This window comes from Chiroxiphia lanceolata, chromosome 1 (genome assembly GCF_009829145.1).
Source record: "Chiroxiphia lanceolata isolate bChiLan1 chromosome 1, bChiLan1.pri, whole genome shotgun sequence".
Lineage (NCBI taxonomy): Eukaryota > Metazoa > Chordata > Aves > Passeriformes > Pipridae > Chiroxiphia > Chiroxiphia lanceolata.
This window is the reverse complement of record NC_045637.1, coordinates 127,801,704-127,820,654: the sequence shown is the minus strand read 5'-3', so window position 1 is coordinate 127,820,654 and position 18,951 is coordinate 127,801,704. Positions and strand designations below refer to the sequence as shown.

Here is an 18,951-nt window from a genome sequence, read left to right as displayed (position 1 = left end):
TTTGACTAGAATTATTGTGTTCTATTAATTATGTGTGTTTTAAAAAGCATATGAAACAAAAAGCCCTCAATTCAGATCATCAGAAGTGATTGTTAGTTCAGTGATAATTTCACTTCAATGAGATTAAACAGTTGCAAGAGGAAATTTGCAGTTTGCATCTTTTTGGAACATTTGCAGTTTGCATCTTATTTAAATCCTGGTTATCACTTTATGTCTGCTTGCCCCTCCCCCCAATCAGATCTGGATCTTGATCAGTTAAGCAGTGTTTAAAAAAAACCCACAACCAAAACCAGAGAAACACAGTATTCATTCAGACAATTCTGCTGTTACTTTCTAAAAGCTTAATCCATACTGATACTCCAAAAGAGTCCTTATCTTGACTACTTCTACAGTCATATTATCTGATCATCTCTCAACTTCCAATTATTTCTTCTCCTTATCCCAGTGAGATAGGGAAATGTGTTTTTCTTCTGGAGACATTGATAATTCTTTTCCGTTCAAGACTGTGTTGTTATAGGAGCAGTACAATGGGAGGCTACAGACTGGCAGTGAGGAAAAGCTGTGCCTGTCACAAATCACCTGTGTGGAACATGTTGAGGCCTCCCTTCTGGAGATATTCCCATGTGGCCTTATTTAGATTTTGCAGCCTTTTGGTCAGGTTGCATGTTGGACTGAGACTCCTATGTCCATTGTTCCATGTCTAATTTGTGCTGTTGCTTGAATGCTGCAGTTGAGGAAGGTTTTGCCAAAACACTTGAGTTGAATCAGTCAACTTTCTGAATTATGCTCAGATCAATTATTTTTTTGAGAGAGATAGTTTGGTTTTCCTTGTTTTCTAGGTGAAACTGGAATTTTTGATGAGAGAATTTTAGCTATGCATCACTTTAGTCCATTTGTTGGAAAACATTTTAACTTTGTATAAACTCCCTTACCAGAACATGCAGTAGCTCTCATGGGCAGAGTGATTTATATGGGCATGTTTCTCCAGGGATTACAAGTCACTGAGCAAAGAGGCAAGGGTAATGGGTCTTCTCAGTTACCAGCCTCCTCTAAAAGAGAGAACCCAGGCATGCAGGGAGCAAATGAAAGGCAAGGGTGTAGTCCATGAGACTCCTGTTTTCTTGTTACGAGCAATTGCTGAGTGGCACAGTCGAGCTTTCCTCTGCCCTTGCTTTAGAGGCTGTTGCATTTAGTTCAGACAAAACATGCTGCAGGCATGTTGTGCAGGATTTGTTCCCGGAGACAGAGGACCACATAAGAGAAGTGCATGGTTTTTATGCTGCTTGTGCTGTGATACACTGTCTATTTCACACCTGCTAGTAAAAAAAGTGATTTTCATGCATGAAACAAGATGATTTATCAGTGGTTCTGAAGTAGGCTTGATGATGATGAAATTCAGTGTCACAGTTCATTACAATAATCATACCATAATTTAGAAATTTAGGAGTTGAATACCTTAGGTGACATACTGTTTGCAGGGGAGTGAAGGGAAAAAAATTGCTTACATCAGACCAAAGATTTAGAGTAAATGAGCAGAACTATGTAAATACAGAGAGGCATCATATCTCAGTATTATTCCCAAAAGACTGACTTCGACTAGTACAGACAAAACTGACAATAATGGTGACTAGAAGCTGAAAGAGATCTTGACATTGTTAGGAGTAAAAGGAGCAGTCAGTGAGAGATGTGTAATTGGTGCTTCTGAGCAGGCCAAAACAAATGTTAATTTAATGAATGTCTTCTTTAAAAATTACTGAGATAAGTAAACAGTAGTTTGATATCACACAGAAAGTAATGTAATATTTTAGAAATACTACTTGAATGTAGCACCATCTACTGGCTACAGGATTTTTCATGGGTTTTTTTGTTTTGTTAAATATAATTTCTTTTAATAATTCAATTAAATTTTAAGAGAGAATAAAAGAGACAGTCCAGGTCCCCACATTATTTCCACATTCCACATACATTTACTAAAAGAACTGTCAGTAATTCTTGTCTTTTGTTTGTTTTCCACTTGCTGGAGAATTGAATGTACAAGTTACAGAATGTAGTTTTTGGAGATAGATGTGTCTTTCTGTGGGAAGCGGCTCATGCATGCAGCTCAAAGATCAAGAAAAACAAAACAGAACATATTAGCTCTCTTACTTATTAGAGCTAATTGTAACTATAGTTAGTAGGATGCTCTGTTTTTCACTATAAAGAACTGGAAAAATTGTAGGGATATTGCATTGGTTGCATTTTTGATACTCTGTCTTTTTAGAGTGTGCGTGGAAGTGTGAGAAGTGCTTCTTCTTTCTAATTTACTTACACTCATATTTTACCATTTATATTTTCTCTTTCACTCTTAAGTGATTGTGGCAAGAATTGATTTAAGTGATTTATCTGTAAAATATCATTTACTGGCTAAACAGAGCTGTGGGTGGAAGTTGGATAAAATGACCTGACACCGCCATGTGACACCTTTAATGTGACAGAAACAGCATAAACATCTTTAGTCCTTAGTAACACTTTCTAACCTCTACATTTGGGTTTGTATATCTATCCAGATGTTACATTTTATTGAGAATTTGAACTTTGTATCTTCCCATTTGGACCAGTAATGGAGTTGATGTAACAAATTTGTCAAGTAGCTTCAGTTTTTATACCTATTTACTTTAGGGTTTGTGCTGATTCTTCTTTATAAGTTTGCTTTTTGTAAATGGAAATGTTAACTTGCTTCTCTTCACAGCTCTGAGAACATGTAATTAACTTTTGTAAAAAGAAAGAGCCTTTCTCATGGGGCCCACTTGTGGTTTTATTTTTAAATCACAGCCAACATGGCTGGCTGTGGTATCTTCTGTGATACGAGTCCTTCCTTTAGAAAGCATTAATTGTACTGCATTTTAAAGATCTTTTCAAGATCAGGGACAAAAGTCAATCTGCACTTGGAAGAATTTCTGCTGGCCTGAATAGCAACTGTAGTACAACCTGGTAATAAATGGATGATGTACATAGGTACTTTGCAGCAGTCTTTGGTGTCTAAAGAAATCATGCAAGAAAATTCAGTGAAGGTGCCTGTGTTCTGCATAATGTGCTAAGGGTCACTGCAAGATCTTCAGTTTGGCACAAGTGGGCATTCGTTCCATCATATCAGAATTGTGTGAACTCCAGCACTATGCAACCCTTCTCTCCCTGTCCCAAATCCCCTAAATCTTTGGGGCTTAATTTCAGATTGCAAGTTTAGAACAATCTTGTTAACCTCAGTACATAAGCACTCTCTATGCTTCTGCCTCTTCTTGCTGCACTGAGCAATTTTGCTGTATTGTTGCAATGTGCTTTTTAATTACAGTGAATTCTGTTTCACGTGTATGATGGACAACATAGTAACAAAATAGTTTCAACTAATCACATAATTACTGGACAGTTTTGAAGTAGCTGTCTGGCCTTTTGCATGTAGTAGTAATTTTTCTGCACCATGTGTTTGCTGGAAAATAGGACAGTTTAGCACTGAGCATTTTTAGCCACTATAGCAAAACTCTGGATGTGCTTTTGTTCACACAGCTTGTGTTTGGAAAATGTGAACAAAATAATTTCTGCCTTTAGAACCACTGAAAATAAGTGGGAAATACTAAAAGTTATGATGAAAAAACCCCTTTATTCAGCCTGAAATCCTAGAATGCACATATACATATTAAGTTTTGTGAACAGAGGGTTGCAGAAACTCATTAACCAAAATACTATTAGCAGTGTTCCAGACAGATGTTCTCTTTCTCTTTAGCACAGTACCTCTGTAACTGACATGTGGAATAGGGGTGATTACAATATGAGATTATGTGATACTGGTGTGTTTGCACTTTAAAAACATTTTCAGAACCTTATGTATTCAAAGCATCATCCCGAGGCATCAGTTCCAGGAGCTAGTCAGGTTTTGTTCATCAAGATCTTTGTGAGATGTGAGAAAGGTTTTAAATAATAGAACAGTTCTCAGATTATCAGGCTATCAGCCACTGGGATGCTTGAGTGAAAGAAACTATGGAAACATTGAAATTTAAAATGCAAGTGGGAAACTGAAAATATTTTTTAAATACACAAGTCAGGCACTTGGAAATCCATCAGGTCTCATTCTGGAATGATGCTGAGCTCTCAAAATGTCAGCTTACTTTGCAAAATGACATAAGAGGACTATAAAAAGGTGAGGAGAAATCTATGCACAGAGCTGCTAAAAGCTGTGATTTGGCAATCAGCATCCCAGAGTGGCAGTAAATGGCAAAATGAGCTCTTATTTTCTTCCCGTTCAGAGTTAGAATATGTAAACTAAATATTGCTCAGGAGAACAGGAACTCATGATATTTAATTTTGGTCTAGAATAAACAAAACAAAACAGTAAATTTGAATGGCTTAAGTAAAGGGATATTTGTGTCTTTTACAGAACTCAAGTTCATTGTGGCAGGAACTGAAATGTCTTTAACAGCTGTAGGAGAAGGTAGCAGTCTTCTGTAGGAAACTTAAGAAAAAATGGAATTTTATTTGTTCAAAAACTATCTGGTAGCTGGTAGGTGCTAACAGTTCATTGGAGCAATAGGTAATGGAAAGAAATCCTCTAAGAAGTCCTTACAAATACTTTCTGACATGATGTGTACAGATGGCATATATACAACAAATTTCTCTGCTTATTAGTTCCCATTTTAAGATTCAGCATTGCTAAAAGCGTTGTCAAATTTCTCCTAAAGACTTGGGGACAAAATTTCCTCATATGACTGAATGCTATCTCAAAGCAGGGGCCTAAAGTCTTACAGACACATCAATAATTCAGTAGCTGGGTACTCAAATTTATAAGCGTAAGTAAGGAAGTCAAAACAGAAGAGTTGGTATCTGGCTTGTGGCTGCAAAGGCTTGTCATAGATAAACCAGAGTCATTCTGCACCTGGTTGACTGTTAACAAGATAGGAAGGAAGCCTCCATTGTTAGTAGCCCAGCCTCAGTTCAGGTTCTCCCTCCTTCCTCCCTACTGGCTTATCATTATACCAGGAATGATGCAAATACAAGAGAAGAAGAAAAACATAGTTCTGCTTTTTCTTCTGTCTGCAGCCAAATAATACATAATGTATACAGTGTTTACAAACAGAAGGTACCATTCAGGAAGTGCTGAAGTGTTGCCTTCCTTGCTGGAGACACCCAGCAGCTGCTACAATCTTGTTCCCACAAAGGAAATCTCAGTCCAGCTGACTGCATCAACAAACTGCAGAATTTTGAGTTTGCATCAGTCATCAGATCTGAGTCCAATGAAGACATCAGAAGCTGTGGGGTTTGTGCATGAGGTAGCAAAAAATTATAGAAGTATACATATGCTTTAATGACTACAAGATTGTTGGTTTGAAGCTCACCATATTTTTGGTAGTACAAATCTTTAAAAATAACACTTCTGAATATTCCTTTCATTTAAATAAGCTCTATAATTGCCTTTAACCCTTTTGGCATTTTCAAGTCTCATACATCCATGAAGCATTGCAATTTAATTGATATATTTCTTCAATCATGATGCCTTTGTACCCTGGAGAGAGAGAAAAAAAATTAAAAACATACTTTAATGATGCAACCCATGTTTACGATAAAGTTATCCATGAGTCTCTGCTTTCCTGATCCACAGAATCACAACATAAGTTAAACTTGTGCCTATAGCTCTTTTATTTCTTAAAGAAAATTTGCCGTTTTAATCAATACAGCACTGTCTGACTGATCAGCAATATACATTTTCTAGATTAAAAATATATTAATGCTTTGCAGACATAGTTATGTAAACATTTAAATCAAAATATTTCTCTCTTTAGGGCCAATTTTGGAAATCCATATTGAAAAAAATAGTCTCTTATTGTCATAAGATGTGTAGTTTTGTATTTTCAAAAGATGTATGAGCATTTCTCTCTTTCAATTTCTGAAGCATATCTGCCCCATCTCTCAATTCTGCTGGCACCAGAAAAGTGTCTATACATTGAAATTAAGAGAAACACTACAGATGATGCAAGAAGAGCATACTTTTACTTCAGATGTCACAAAGAAGTTACTTGTAAGGAAATGTTTAATTAAACTACTTCAGTGAGTGACTGTCAGCACTCAAGCAAGGGAATCCAACAGAAAATTGTGTGACAAAACAGAGAAATCACCATTATACCTTATGATGCAAAAAAGTAAAGCTATTCCCAAGTTACACTTTGGGATAATGAACATTTGTATAAAACAGGGATGAACTGAGTGGCAGTGTAGTTAGTTGGGAAAAGATCAGGGCTTGACTTGATGCAAGCTAAGAAAGTCAACAGCGGGACACTTCTCCCTAAAATGGGGCCAGATGCTGGAAGAGAGAATAGTGGTTGTGAAGAGGATAGTTACCAATCCCTGCTGCATGACAAGAGATAATCAGCTTAATTTGAAACAAAGGAAATGTACATTAGGTGTTGAGAACAATTTTTTAAGTATTAAAGCCTAAAAGTTACTGGAATAGCTCTTAGGAATTTCATTAATTTTCCCTCACTGAAGACTGAAAGGGAGAAATCAGACTAAATACACATTTGGTGTATATCGTGCTGCTTCATTGGACAGGATGGACTAGATAATGACTCCCAAATCACTGTATCTGTGATGGCATCTTGACTCCACATGTACCTGAATTTTCTTCCCACAGAGGACTCCAGTATAACCTGGACGACAAGAGCATACGTTGGGCAACACACACTTGCCTCCGAACAGACACTTCTGGTTGCATACAGCTGAAACAAGAGATATGTGGCTTTATTCATGGAAACACCTTGGTGGAGGAAAAGTGGCTACTATTTCTATATACTTATTCTGTTTGCTTATAGGAGCCAAGAACTCGTTCAGTATTTTCGCAAGGAAACACCCCTCAGCATAGGAGACTTAACGGTCATGTGGAACCAACAAAGTTCTTATGCCCATCCCATCCCCCTCATGCTTTGATGCAGATTTAACATGAGAACATGCCAAGAGTGTGAATCAGACCGAGCAAGGAACAAGAGTAAGATGTTTTTTAATGCATCTTACTATTTCAAGCTATTGCAATGGCTTCTCAGGGCTGGTACAGCAGCGTACAGTATTAGAGCAAGCCAACACATACTGCCACGGTCCCAGACTGCCATCATATCCTGGAGGGCTTCAGAATGGGCAGACGAATCTCTACTCTTTATCCTGCCTTTGACACAGATTAGGGTAAAATACAACCAAGGTATAGAACTTCAAGGCTCTGCATATGGCTGTACTGTGCAGTCTGAACTGTGCTGAAGCAAGAGGTTTCAGGTCACATAATTCTTACGTGTTTGACATTGGATTCCTTCCCACTGCGGAGGACAGTGACATGTACTCGGTCCAATACACTCCCCACCATTCTTACATTCCTGAAGACAGATTGCTGCACAAACATCATCACAAAGTTTGGTTAAATTCCAAGTGATTACTTTGACTTATGACTCAGATTTCAGGATGCCCATGAGAGGTTGAGTGCTTTCCAAACACGAGTCACATCATCTTCACTGAACTATCTATCTAAGATCAACAGGATATTAAAGAAGAAAGGCAACTGGAAACAAAAAGCCCTACAGCCAAAGCTCAGATTGAGATGTTCTGTGGCACCACAGATTGCTACAAAAGCCTGAAATATGCTAAATAGCTTTGCTTTTTCCAAATTTACCTTTCTAAACCCCATACCTTGGTGAGAGATCTTTTGTCTGTCATGCAACTGAACACATGGTGAATCAACTCATGAACATTTGATCCAAAGTTATTTTCTGTGACCCATTTTTCTGCACATTTGCCCCTGCTTATTAAACGATAATTAACCTGCTATTGTTTCCATTCATTAGGTGCCTATTTGATAATCAAATCTCTCTTCCACAGTGTCCAAGAATATCTCATCCATGTCCATACTGGTAATATTTTTTTCAACAAAAAACCCCCCCTTTCCAATAATTACAGAAAGTAATACAGGGAAAACTGTTTTTCCTCCGTGCCATTAGAGAGCTCATTGCCTGCATCAGTTCCTGAGCCTTGGGTGAGTACTATGACAGACACTAACACTTTAGCTATGGGATTTCTACCACCCATCCTCATGCTGATTTTCATGCAGATTGTGCTTTTATCCACGCTGACACATTTTCTTTATGCACCATCAGTATCTTCATTAAGATATAATGTGACCCACAGATGTTCTACCATCACAGTCCTATTTCTGCCTGTCCTAAAGAGCTTGTGCTCATTGCATCTTCTATTTCAATCGCTTCCCACCATTTCCAGTTTTTCCATCTTTCACTGAACTTCTTTTTCTATCTGTTTTTATATCCTACAGCACAAATTGAATTTCTTTCACTTTACTGAACTCAGCTCCTTGCAGAAATATGGATATTTCTTATTTAGACAAGAATTAAGAAAGAAACAGATAATATTTACTGTACAAGAACTTAGAAGATATTTTGGTCTCATGATTTAGCCTAAGAACTGCATGGTATTAGTTCTCCATCCTAAATTTCGCTTCCAAGTTACAGACTACTATTTTTTTCAACATGTGTATATACTTAAGTTCTTTGGCACTAACTTCCTATTACTTGTGTGGACAGAGTTACCTTAAATCATATCTTACTTGTAAGGTATGGTTCTCCTGTTAACTACAAGGTACTTACGAATGTCACATCTTTTTCCTCTCCATCCTGAAGGACAAGAGCAAATGTTTGGGCCGACACATCTTCCTCCGTTCATACACCTTGGCTCACAGATACCTTAAAATCAAAAACATGTGCTGTTCAATACATTTAACTGATTACAGAATAATTTGTTGGTTATTTTTGGATCCTGGAAGGATTTTAACACTGGCTTACTTTTTTCACATCTTCCACCTGTGTACCCATCAGGACAAGTACAGACATTATTTCTCATGCAATGACCACCGTTCTTACAAGGCGGGCTGCAGACAGCTAAAAGACAGAAACAGGAGGAAGAGGCTGTAGTTGGTATTTTGTTTGCCTTAGTGATATACTTCTATGAAACAAGAGAGCAAGACTAAGATTCTGACAGCTTGTATAGACATTCAGAACTACCAGGCCAGTGTTGTAAAAATCATATTAATGTGGTTTGGTGCCAACATCAATAGTAAAGACAAAATCAGATAAAAAGGGGTCAAGGATGGCAACTGTACGTGTACATGAGTAACTAGACTACAAAAAATATACAATGGCACTGGTTGAATGCTGCTCAAATGTTGAGTGGAAGACAAGACAAATTTTGAGTCTCCCTTCTCCTTGAACACTCATTGAATCAGTCATAAAATCTAAAAAATAACACAATATCTGTTTTGCACCACTTCTCAGGTACATGACTTGATTGTTAATTTCGTGCCTTAATGTTTTATCACACATTGTCTCATACTGGCAGCTAAGGGGTGAGGGTAAGAAAAAACATAAAATATTACCATTCTGACACTGGGCACCAAAGAATCCATGTGGACAGAGGCAGACATCTGGCTTAGTACAGGAACCACCATTGAGACACACAGGATCACACATTGCTGCAGAAATAGGGTCAGGAAGAGTGGGAAGCGTGACATCCAAATAAAGTATATAAAAAAAAATGTGTGTGTGTTGCAAGGACTGGAACTAAACACCTAAGATAACTGCAGGTAACACCATTCCCACAGAATCTTAACCAAAATTAAAGGATCAGTATAAGACTTCCAAGAGGTGCTGCTGGCAGCAAAACTACATGCAGAGTCATGAGGGAGTGCTGGAGCTCTACTGCAGTAAGCAGCTGCCCATCTCTGCTCTCTGAGCCACACAGTTCCAGATTTCAAACTATGGGAGGTCCCATGGACACTCTCTTAGGAACATGGAAGTTGCAGGAGTGTTACCTGTACTGCATGTAGGTCCGTACCACCCAGGTTTACACTGGCAGATGTCTGGAGTGAGACATTCACCACCATTTTCACAATGTCTGTTGCAAACCACTAGAATCCAAAACGTTGGGCAAAAACAAAGGAGAAGGTGGGGGAGGACGTCGGGGTGAAGAGAGAGAAAGAGATATGTTACAAATTATGCTTGATTAATATTTCAGTTCTTTCCTACATATCAACACAGGAAATAACATACAATTCCACTAGCTGAAGAGGAATTGCTGAACAGATTAATCCAATCTCAAACACATAATAGCTAGCACCAGACAACAAAGTAAATGAAATGTCTTTCCATGCAATTATCCATGGTTTGGTTATATTCAGTGTTAAAAACCTAGAAAAGTTCAAAAAAATTCTAAAAGAAATGGGAAATGCTATACTAAGAGACAAGTAGACCATGTAACATGATGAGTTTGACGGACTCCACGAAAGTTCAGTCAAATGTCTTCCATCACTTCAGCAAGGGCTCGTAGTGACACGAGACTAACAAGCAAAGACATTTAAGTATCATGGCTCTGGAAAACCATGAATCAGTTCTTCAAGACTATATCTCATTCTCTTTAGTACTCCTTAACAAAGAGCAGCTGTTTTTTTTTTTTTTTTTTTAGTGTCACAAACGAGACTAGAACAAGAAAAACTGAGTCCAAAAGTGCTGGGATTTGAGGAGGAGACAAAGAACTTTCTCAGTTCTGGGTCAATAAAGTAGTACATTCAAGTGAATGATATATAAACAGCATGTCTAAATTTGGACTCTCTGAATGATAGAAATTACCAGGATGAAATCTAGCCAAACTTTAATAGTCCATTAGGTTTTCAAAGTTATGTGCAAATATTATCTAATGTTCAAAAAGCCCAAGTATGGGCTCCTTCAAAGAGGCAGAGGTATTATGTCATTTGCTAGCATTAGACAGAGTGCATAAAAATTTAAACCATAATTTACTTTCTTGCTCCTGAACAACAGAAGCAAATGTTCTGTATTTTTCCCTCATGCTCTTTTGCTTACTTGTATCACATCTTGGTCCCACAAAGCCATATGGGCAGGTGCAGAGATTTCTGGCCAAACACGTGCCTCCATTTTGACAGGGTGGTTTACAATGTGCTGCAGGTACAGAATTATGTTGTTCAAGAAATCAGCTCCGCAAAGATGCATGGATTGGTCATGCTTTATAAAAAGGGAAATGTTAATAACTGACGGTGAGCAAAGAACTGGAAATAAAATAAGGAGACATATGCAATGCCTTTTGACAAGAATAACAACAAGAATTTCATTCCAAGAGTACACAGTCTCAACAGTGATGGCCACCCTGAAAGAAAGAAACCTGACACAATTTCCAGAGAGTATTTCCCACTCTTCAGGACTGTTTAGCTTAGGGGCAATTACATTCACTGGTGAAGTCCTCTACTTACAGCAAAAGCTAAATTTAGGAATATCCCATCGCAAGCAACATTACAATGTATATCAAGAAAATTAGGATATACACCATTGTGTTACTTAAGGGTTCTGTTAAAGTAAAAGTAAAATGAGCACACCTCTTTGCTGTCAGAATGAACAGTCATGGAAGTTGTTCACAGCATCCTTTGGGTATTTATGTATTCAAAAGCAAAAAATACTCTATTTACCTTCCTCACAAGTGGAGCCACTGTATCCTGGTAGACATTCACAGACATTTGGCTTAATGCACTTCCCATGGTTTTTGCAATCAGGTCTGCACAGAGCTGTGCGAAAAAATCAATATCACTCTTCAAATCATTAATTTGTGCATATGAGTTACCACAGGCAAAATCAAAATGCCATACTCACCAGCCTGACAGTTAAAACCAGCATAACCAGGCTTGCATTTACAAATATTGGGTGCCACACACTCCATATTTTTGCCACATGTTTGTCTACATCTTGCTGAAAGGCAATGAAGAAAACAAAGGGAATAAGGAAAATAAAAGTCGCATTTCACACAACCGTGTTTTGCCTAACATAATGCACAAATCACAGAGAATCCATTATGCCACTGTCTGTAAATGGGAGTCTAAGACACATCAGGAAAATATTTTTAAGTGCATCCATACAACTAAAAGCCTGTAGGCTATGCCAATATTAATAGTGAAAGTGAGAAAATTCAATACACTGGGCTTTTCACTGATTATACAGTAACAATGTACTTTCAAGTTATGAAGACATCTCAATATTCTTTTTTTCAAGGCATTTAAGTTCAGTTATTTGTAATACCTCTGCAAGTGAAGCCATCTCCATAATAACCATAAGGACAACGACCACACCTGATGCTTCCATCCTGACTTGGCTCACAGTGTACACCAGGAAAACAGGGTAAGTCAGTACAGGTTATTGCTTTAGGAATCACTGCTTCACTCAGTTCTTCAGGAAGCATTTTTGGTGGGACAGTGACTTTGACAGGGGCAAAAGGTAAATTACTTGCTTTATGCTTGGCTAATAGGTGCAGAACTCTCTGAACATTGCCACCTTTGAATGCTTTGCTTGGCAAAGAAAGTCCTTTGCTTATATTTGCTCTGCTGCTAGGAGAAGTCTTCCTGCTAGTGTCAAAATAGCTGTAGGCCTCAGTTTGTGGCCTTGTTTTCTTCTCAGGTGATACAGCATGGCTCTCTGAAGATGCAGTCATCACAGTATGTACTGAAGAACTCACTTCCATGTCAGCAAGGTGACCACTGATGGTCCTGAGAGTGTGAGCAATGTTTCCAGTAACAGCAGGTTGTAAAGAAGCACTTCTCTGAGAATTAAGTGACTTCCAGGCAGTGATTGTTTTTACTGTGGAGGCTGGTGGTGCGCTGCTACTGACCATTTCTGTAGAAATAAATCTCTTTGAGACATCTGTAGAACTGGGAATATAGCTTGAGATGCTTAAAACCTTCTCAAAGGATGATTGTTGAAACCCTGCAGCATGTTAGAAAGAAAGGGGGGAAAAAAGTATGTGAACAGTAACAGACTCTTTTCCTTCTGAGCGTGGGGAATGCTTTCTGAACAGATAAACATACAGCCCATTCATTCTGTGATTCAAGAAGTCCCTCCATGTGTTACATCAGAATGTAAGCAGTAGAACCTAAGTGGTAGAATTAGAGAAGATCAAGGTATTCTGTTTACATCCTTTCCCACCCTCACCATGGCCTTTTCTTGGCTGGAAGATAAGGAGGAATCACCATATATATGAGTTAGATAGCAGAGATTTTCCCATACCACGTCAATAAAGAGATTTACTGTCAGAGCAGATTACCAGATCCATATATGGCTTCCAGCCAGGTAACTGAAAGAATTTAAAGAAAAGATACTGCATATGGTTCATCAGTGTGTCTAAGTGCTAGTAATAAGCTGAGAGTCCAGAAGCAGAGATTTAATCACAATTATATGGATGATTTTACTTACTGATGCACCATGGACAGTATTCTCGGTGAATAATCCACCACCTTGTTGCAAAAGTATTACCATCTTTTACTCTTCAAACTTTTTAAGCAACTTTCTTAAAGTTTCTACATGGGTTTTATTAGTAGGTTTTGCATGTGTTTGCTAAACAACAGAGACTGACTCAGCCTCCTCATTGAAAGGAGCGCAAAATGAATGAAACGTTCTTCATATTCTGCCCAAGAAAAGTTGGAAGTCTGTGGAAAGAGTAAGGCACTGTAATCCAAGACTGCTGGAATGCCATATGTGGTCTTTTAGCATTATGAGAAGGAGGAAGAATGAAACCCCAATCCATTTACAAAAGTCCTAAAAAGTGGTCCACAAAAGGTTAAACGTTACTGAATCGTATTAGAGTGCTATCTCCTAATGCTGAAAAGCAAACCATTTTGCAGCTGATGAAGAGTTATCCAGCATTGGCAGTGGAGTGAGAGAGTACCTCCCTTCTCCCTCAACAACAATTCAGAGATAAAGGGAAAAGACACACGAGAATTTCCTGCAAAGAAAGCCCCAGCAGGCACAGACCTGGAAATGCCAGCAACAGCATTTAGAGTTTTAGAATAAAGACAGTCACTTGCCACATCTTTCACCTTTCCTTTGAGTTAAAGCAGGAAAATGGCATTCAACATAATGCCATAAACTTTTGCTTATCTCATATAACAGATGTTCCTATCCCCATGTTACCTATTTTATGTCAGTGGTTAGTCACTAAAACAAAAGGCAACTCTAGGAGTGTCATACATCACACTCAATAAAATTACTTGACTGACCTAAGGGATTTGTTGATATTGACATTTCAGTCTCATTTTTCAGATCAGAATACAACCCTAGTAATGAATTAAATTGTGTCAAACTGAAAAATTAAACTAACTAACATAAAACTGACTAGGACCTTTGTTTGACAACTATATTCTTATCAGTATGTGAATTGGAAATTCAATTCTCTTTATGAAAAGAAATCACCTTTATTTCCTCCAATTTCTCCTGTGGAATCCTTCCTTTCAACATCAGTGTCTTCAAAGCTTTCTAAAAAAAATATGTGAAGGCACATTAGTAGTGCACAGAAGCAGCTACATTTGTTTCAACTTTAAATAAAGTAAAAGTTGCAATAGATAAAAACAACTCAAAATTCAGAATAAAAAGGAAAAATATTTCTTAGATATTTTTTAATAACATTAAAACTTAATAACTTTAAAGAAGTTTTTAACAGAGTATTTTAAAAATACAAGTTATTCAGTAATTGCATTGTAAATAAATGTTTGGGCACCTTATTTGGCAAATGGCTTGATTTGGGTAAATAATTCTATGCTAATCTATCTAATAGAAAAATATTTTGTCAATAATTTCTCATATTATGAAAATAATGAAGAACACCCCCTCCCCCCAAAATTTCATTGTATTCTACTTTGATATAAAAGAATTGGGGTGTTTTGTATCTGTTTTTTTTCTTGTCACTAGAAGAAGTTTTTTACAGCTATGAAACCCAGTACAGTCTGATGTTGCCATCACCAGAGACACAGTCCTGTTTTGTTGACTACAGATAGTACTACTGCTGACAGTAAGATAGTACTACTCTTCTGAAAAACAAGGAATTTTACCATAACATGACTTCCCATCTCCTTGCAGATTATTTGGGCATGGACCACAATAGTAAGAACCAAAAGTATTGAAGCAAAATACTCCAGGGAAGCAAGGACTGGATACACATTCATCTACATCCTCTTGACAGTGTTTACCTGCATTAAAACACAGATTTAATTTTTTCTATAATATTGCGTCATTAGACTTTGATGGCATATTTATAAAAGTACAATGTATGCCAGTGCTGAAATAGAGAAAAAAATATCTATCATTTCAGTACAGCTAATAAGAACAGCTGACTAGGTTTGCAATTCACATTTTTTCATCTTATATTAAGTATCTTGCTTATTGGAGAATATGGAAAAAATGAGCTGTGGGAACTACATGTTTATCTGCAGGAGAAATCACACTGTAACCAAACTCATCATTTGTATCTTTCTCCATATTGCTGAGTTTACCTCTGTGGAGAAAAACTATGGAAATTTGCTTTCATAGTAAACTAAAATAAACAACCATTGTATTCATGCAAGAAAAATCTTGAAGTATACCATATATCTTTATCACCAGAACAGAAAATTTCTTCATAATCTAACAGTAAGCTATTTACGGTCAAAAATTAAAAAAATAAAATTTCAGACATAATTAGAAACTCCTATTTATCACTGAACGTGATAAATGTGTGTAAATAAAGTAGCAATTTACCTTGAAGTTCAGGTGGACATTCACAGTAATAGCTGTTTATTCCATCCACACATCTGCCAATACCACACTGGTTAAGTCTACAGTCATCAGTATTCCCTTCACAGAGATCACCTTCAAATCCAGCCACACACACACAAAGATATCTTCCACTTCCAGGTGGGAAATTAATGTTTGTCACACATGAGCCATTATTTAGGCAATCACATGATTTTACACTGACCTACAAGACATGCCCAATAAGACAGTTTTCTATTTTTTTAATGTACTAGCAATGAGTTCTGTAATTAGATATCTTAAATATCTTATTAGTAGGTGTCATTTTACTGTAATATTCATTACCTCTATTTCTACCTTAGTTGTTGCATTGCAGTCATCTGTCAAAGAAAATGTTAATTTATGGAGATTTGCTGACACAGCTTTCCACAAAAGGAGACCTGATGGGGAAAGACTGGCACCTTCTGGACCAGAATCCAATGTGAAATGAATAGCAGAGCCCTCTGGATCTGAAGCCAAAAACTGATATACAAAATCTTCTCCATAAAAAGTCTGTAGCATAACCTGAGAAGTTTCAAGGACTGGAGGCTGATTGTCTGTAACAAAGAAGATGTTTTTATCTTTTAAGCAAAAGTTACAGTATACTTAAAAAAATTAAAAGGATAATGTCTTTCTATTAAGAAAGTCACATGGAATTTTTCCTCTTAAATTCTAATGCCATTGGTATGGCACAGAAAAAACACTCGATATTTTCATTTTAACTATACCAACATAACCAAGAAATTACTTTTACTTTGCAAGAGCTTGTAATGCACTGCATCTATACATCAAAAAAAAAAAAAGAATTTATTGAATTTAGCCACTATATTTTAACTATATGACCATAACATGAAAATCCCTTGACTTCATGACTGCTGGATGAGTTTAATTTTATTCCTTTCATTCAGGTTTCACTCTTTTGAAATAGGTATAGCTACGCTGGCTTTCAGTATAAGTTTGAATGAGGACAAGATTCACCAATACAGGCACCAGGAGTCCCATTCACACAAGACCCTTTCCAATCAAGGCAGTCTTGCCAGCACATTCATACACATAAACACCAATGGAAAATACAAAATCTGAGACAAAAGATTGAACTACATTTCTAGTCTAGAACTTTATACTATGGAAAAGGAAAAGGAAAATCTTAGGTCTTCTTTACATAGTGTGGTTTCTAAATGGGCTGAAGTATGAAAACTTTGGATATACTTTCAAATATTTAGGCCATGTATCTATGCCATTGATGTAGATGATGTCCAAATATTAAGGGCCTAATAAATATTACATGTCATTTAATTCAGTTTGTGATCTCCATCTGTTTGGTATCAGAATAATTTTTTTTAAAATACTTTCTATATGTTGAAGACAACCATATGTGGATGTAGCTTGCTAAATACCAAAAGACTTTGAAGTGCCAATTAAACCGAAAGTTGTTAATTTTCATTAGTTTTTTTGTAAATAGTTAAAACTAAACCATCACTATTTCCATAAATATAAAAGCTTAGTAGACTTTCAACTTCTTGGTATTACAAAAGAACTACTTAGAACTTACTTTCAACAACTGACCAAGTTAACTTCGATATGTCAGGTCTGCAGAGTAAGCAAGGGCTGGTTGGATTTGTGTCTCCTTCACCATAACAGAGTCCATCTATGTTGCATGTTTTCTCCTTTTAGAGAAATAAAAATGTGATTTATTAATATTTTTGTTATCAAATTGGTTATGAATTTGTATAGCACCAAATAAAATCTAATAATTCTGCACTTCCATTAAACAACTAAGCTTGTTTTTAAATCTAAGCAACTGACAGTAAGCTTGGTTTTATTTGGTAATTATATGAAGTGCTTTTGGTTTGATTCTTTACATTTAATATTGCCTCATCTCAAGGCAATTGTCTTTCTGTGCATATCATTTCTGTGCATAGAAAATCCCTGTTGGAAAAAGAACAGGATACATTCTGCTGATTTTTCTACATTTTTTTTCTGCCTGAAAAAATGCATTTTATTCATAATGGAGAGTAGTGAAACACATACCTTTAACGTACATAATCCAGATTCTTGTGATTCACATATCTGACAGGCTCCATCATATAATATCATTGTTTTAGAGTTGCTATAAATGAGTCCATCATTAGAAATCTGCAAGGTGTACAGCAAAAATGGATTAACCAATACAGGTATCAATAGATAGATCACCAGTGTGGGCTGCTGACGTGACCTTCCACTTAGTAACAGACAGCTACATATGGGTATTTAAACTCTCACAACAGTCATCAGAAATCTAATCAAACCTGCCCATAAGTCTAGGCAGATATTTGACCAACCACATGTAGGTGTCTACTTTAGGGTAAGTTGAACAGTTTGTACACTCCCTTGACCTTACTGACTCAATCCGTTTGAGAGCTCAGACATCTGCCTCACACAGGGATTAGTACATATAGCCTGGGCTCAATTCAATTCTACCATAAATGTACCCAACGTTATTTGAAATGCTCTAGGGTAACTTCTACTCCTGAAGAACAAGTGTCTCCGTAGGACCTAGGTCATATCTACAGTCCCCCTGCAGGAGAACACTCTCAAATGACACTCAACACTTCACCTTAGGTGATGAAACTGAGACCCCAAGTTAGGCAAGCTGAGTTCCACCTTTAGAACCACTGAAAAAAGAATAACATCTACTAGATATATTTTCATCTTAATAGGAATATTCATAAGTGAATATTTCTGTAAATACCTTTATTTGCCACTTGGCAATGGGTTTATCATCAACCACATCCATGACATCAGACTGCTGGCCATCATTTGGTAATTGGCAGTAGACAGTCCTGGCATTTTGGAAGACAGCTGGCATAGTTAGAAGTTCTCCAGGAATCCATTGTCTATTACTATACTAAACGGTAAGACAGAAAATCTGTTTTTCAGTGAAACACATCATGCAAATATTTTTATCAGAGAGAAAAAACACATGTATTGTACAGTTTTGAACAAATCTAATGTGTCTGGATTAGAATGCAGTGGCAAATATTAAATGACATTATTTGCACACACAGATTTTTAGCTAAGCCTGCTACTGTGGAAGAAAGGCAGAGAAGCCTTTGCTGACGCACAGCCCTTTGGCACTGCACTGTCAAGGACAAAGAGTTCTTCCAACTGGGGAGTAATAGGAGGGTTAAACAGTGGGTGGTCCTGCAACGGCACCGAGCTGACATGCAAGTGCCTCTGTCACACTCCATCTCTGCTCCCATGTGAGGACAGGCTTTAATCGAAGGAACAGATGAGGTTTCTGGCAGAG

At 37.1% G+C, this 18,951-nt stretch overlaps 1 protein-coding gene across 1 annotated transcript in view; it reads right to left on the bottom strand.

The window, feature by feature from the left end:
- Positions 1-5,777: 5,777 nt before the first annotated feature.
- VWDE (von Willebrand factor D and EGF domains) overlaps positions 5,778-18,951 on the bottom strand; it is a 36,617-nt gene continuing 23,443 nt past the window's right edge. Inside the window, exons 13-29 of the mRNA XM_032696577.1 lie at positions 18,394-18,549; positions 17,694-17,798; positions 17,215-17,329; positions 15,969-16,219; positions 15,630-15,849; positions 14,945-15,082; positions 14,310-14,372; positions 12,147-12,827; positions 11,724-11,819; positions 11,543-11,638; positions 10,926-11,021; positions 9,881-9,976; positions 9,446-9,541; positions 8,856-8,951; positions 8,661-8,756; positions 7,301-7,396; positions 5,778-6,740 (exon numbers count right to left, since the gene is read on the bottom strand). Coding sequence (XP_032552468.1) covers positions 6,580-6,740; positions 7,301-7,396; positions 8,661-8,756; positions 8,856-8,951; positions 9,446-9,541; positions 9,881-9,976; positions 10,926-11,021; positions 11,543-11,638; positions 11,724-11,819; positions 12,147-12,827; positions 14,310-14,372; positions 14,945-15,082; positions 15,630-15,849; positions 15,969-16,219; positions 17,215-17,329; positions 17,694-17,798; positions 18,394-18,549 — 2,658 coding nt within the window. The 3' untranslated portion in view covers positions 5,778-6,579. The remainder of the gene's footprint in view (positions 6,741-7,300; positions 7,397-8,660; positions 8,757-8,855; positions 8,952-9,445; positions 9,542-9,880; positions 9,977-10,925; positions 11,022-11,542; positions 11,639-11,723; positions 11,820-12,146; positions 12,828-14,309; positions 14,373-14,944; positions 15,083-15,629; positions 15,850-15,968; positions 16,220-17,214; positions 17,330-17,693; positions 17,799-18,393; positions 18,550-18,951) is intronic.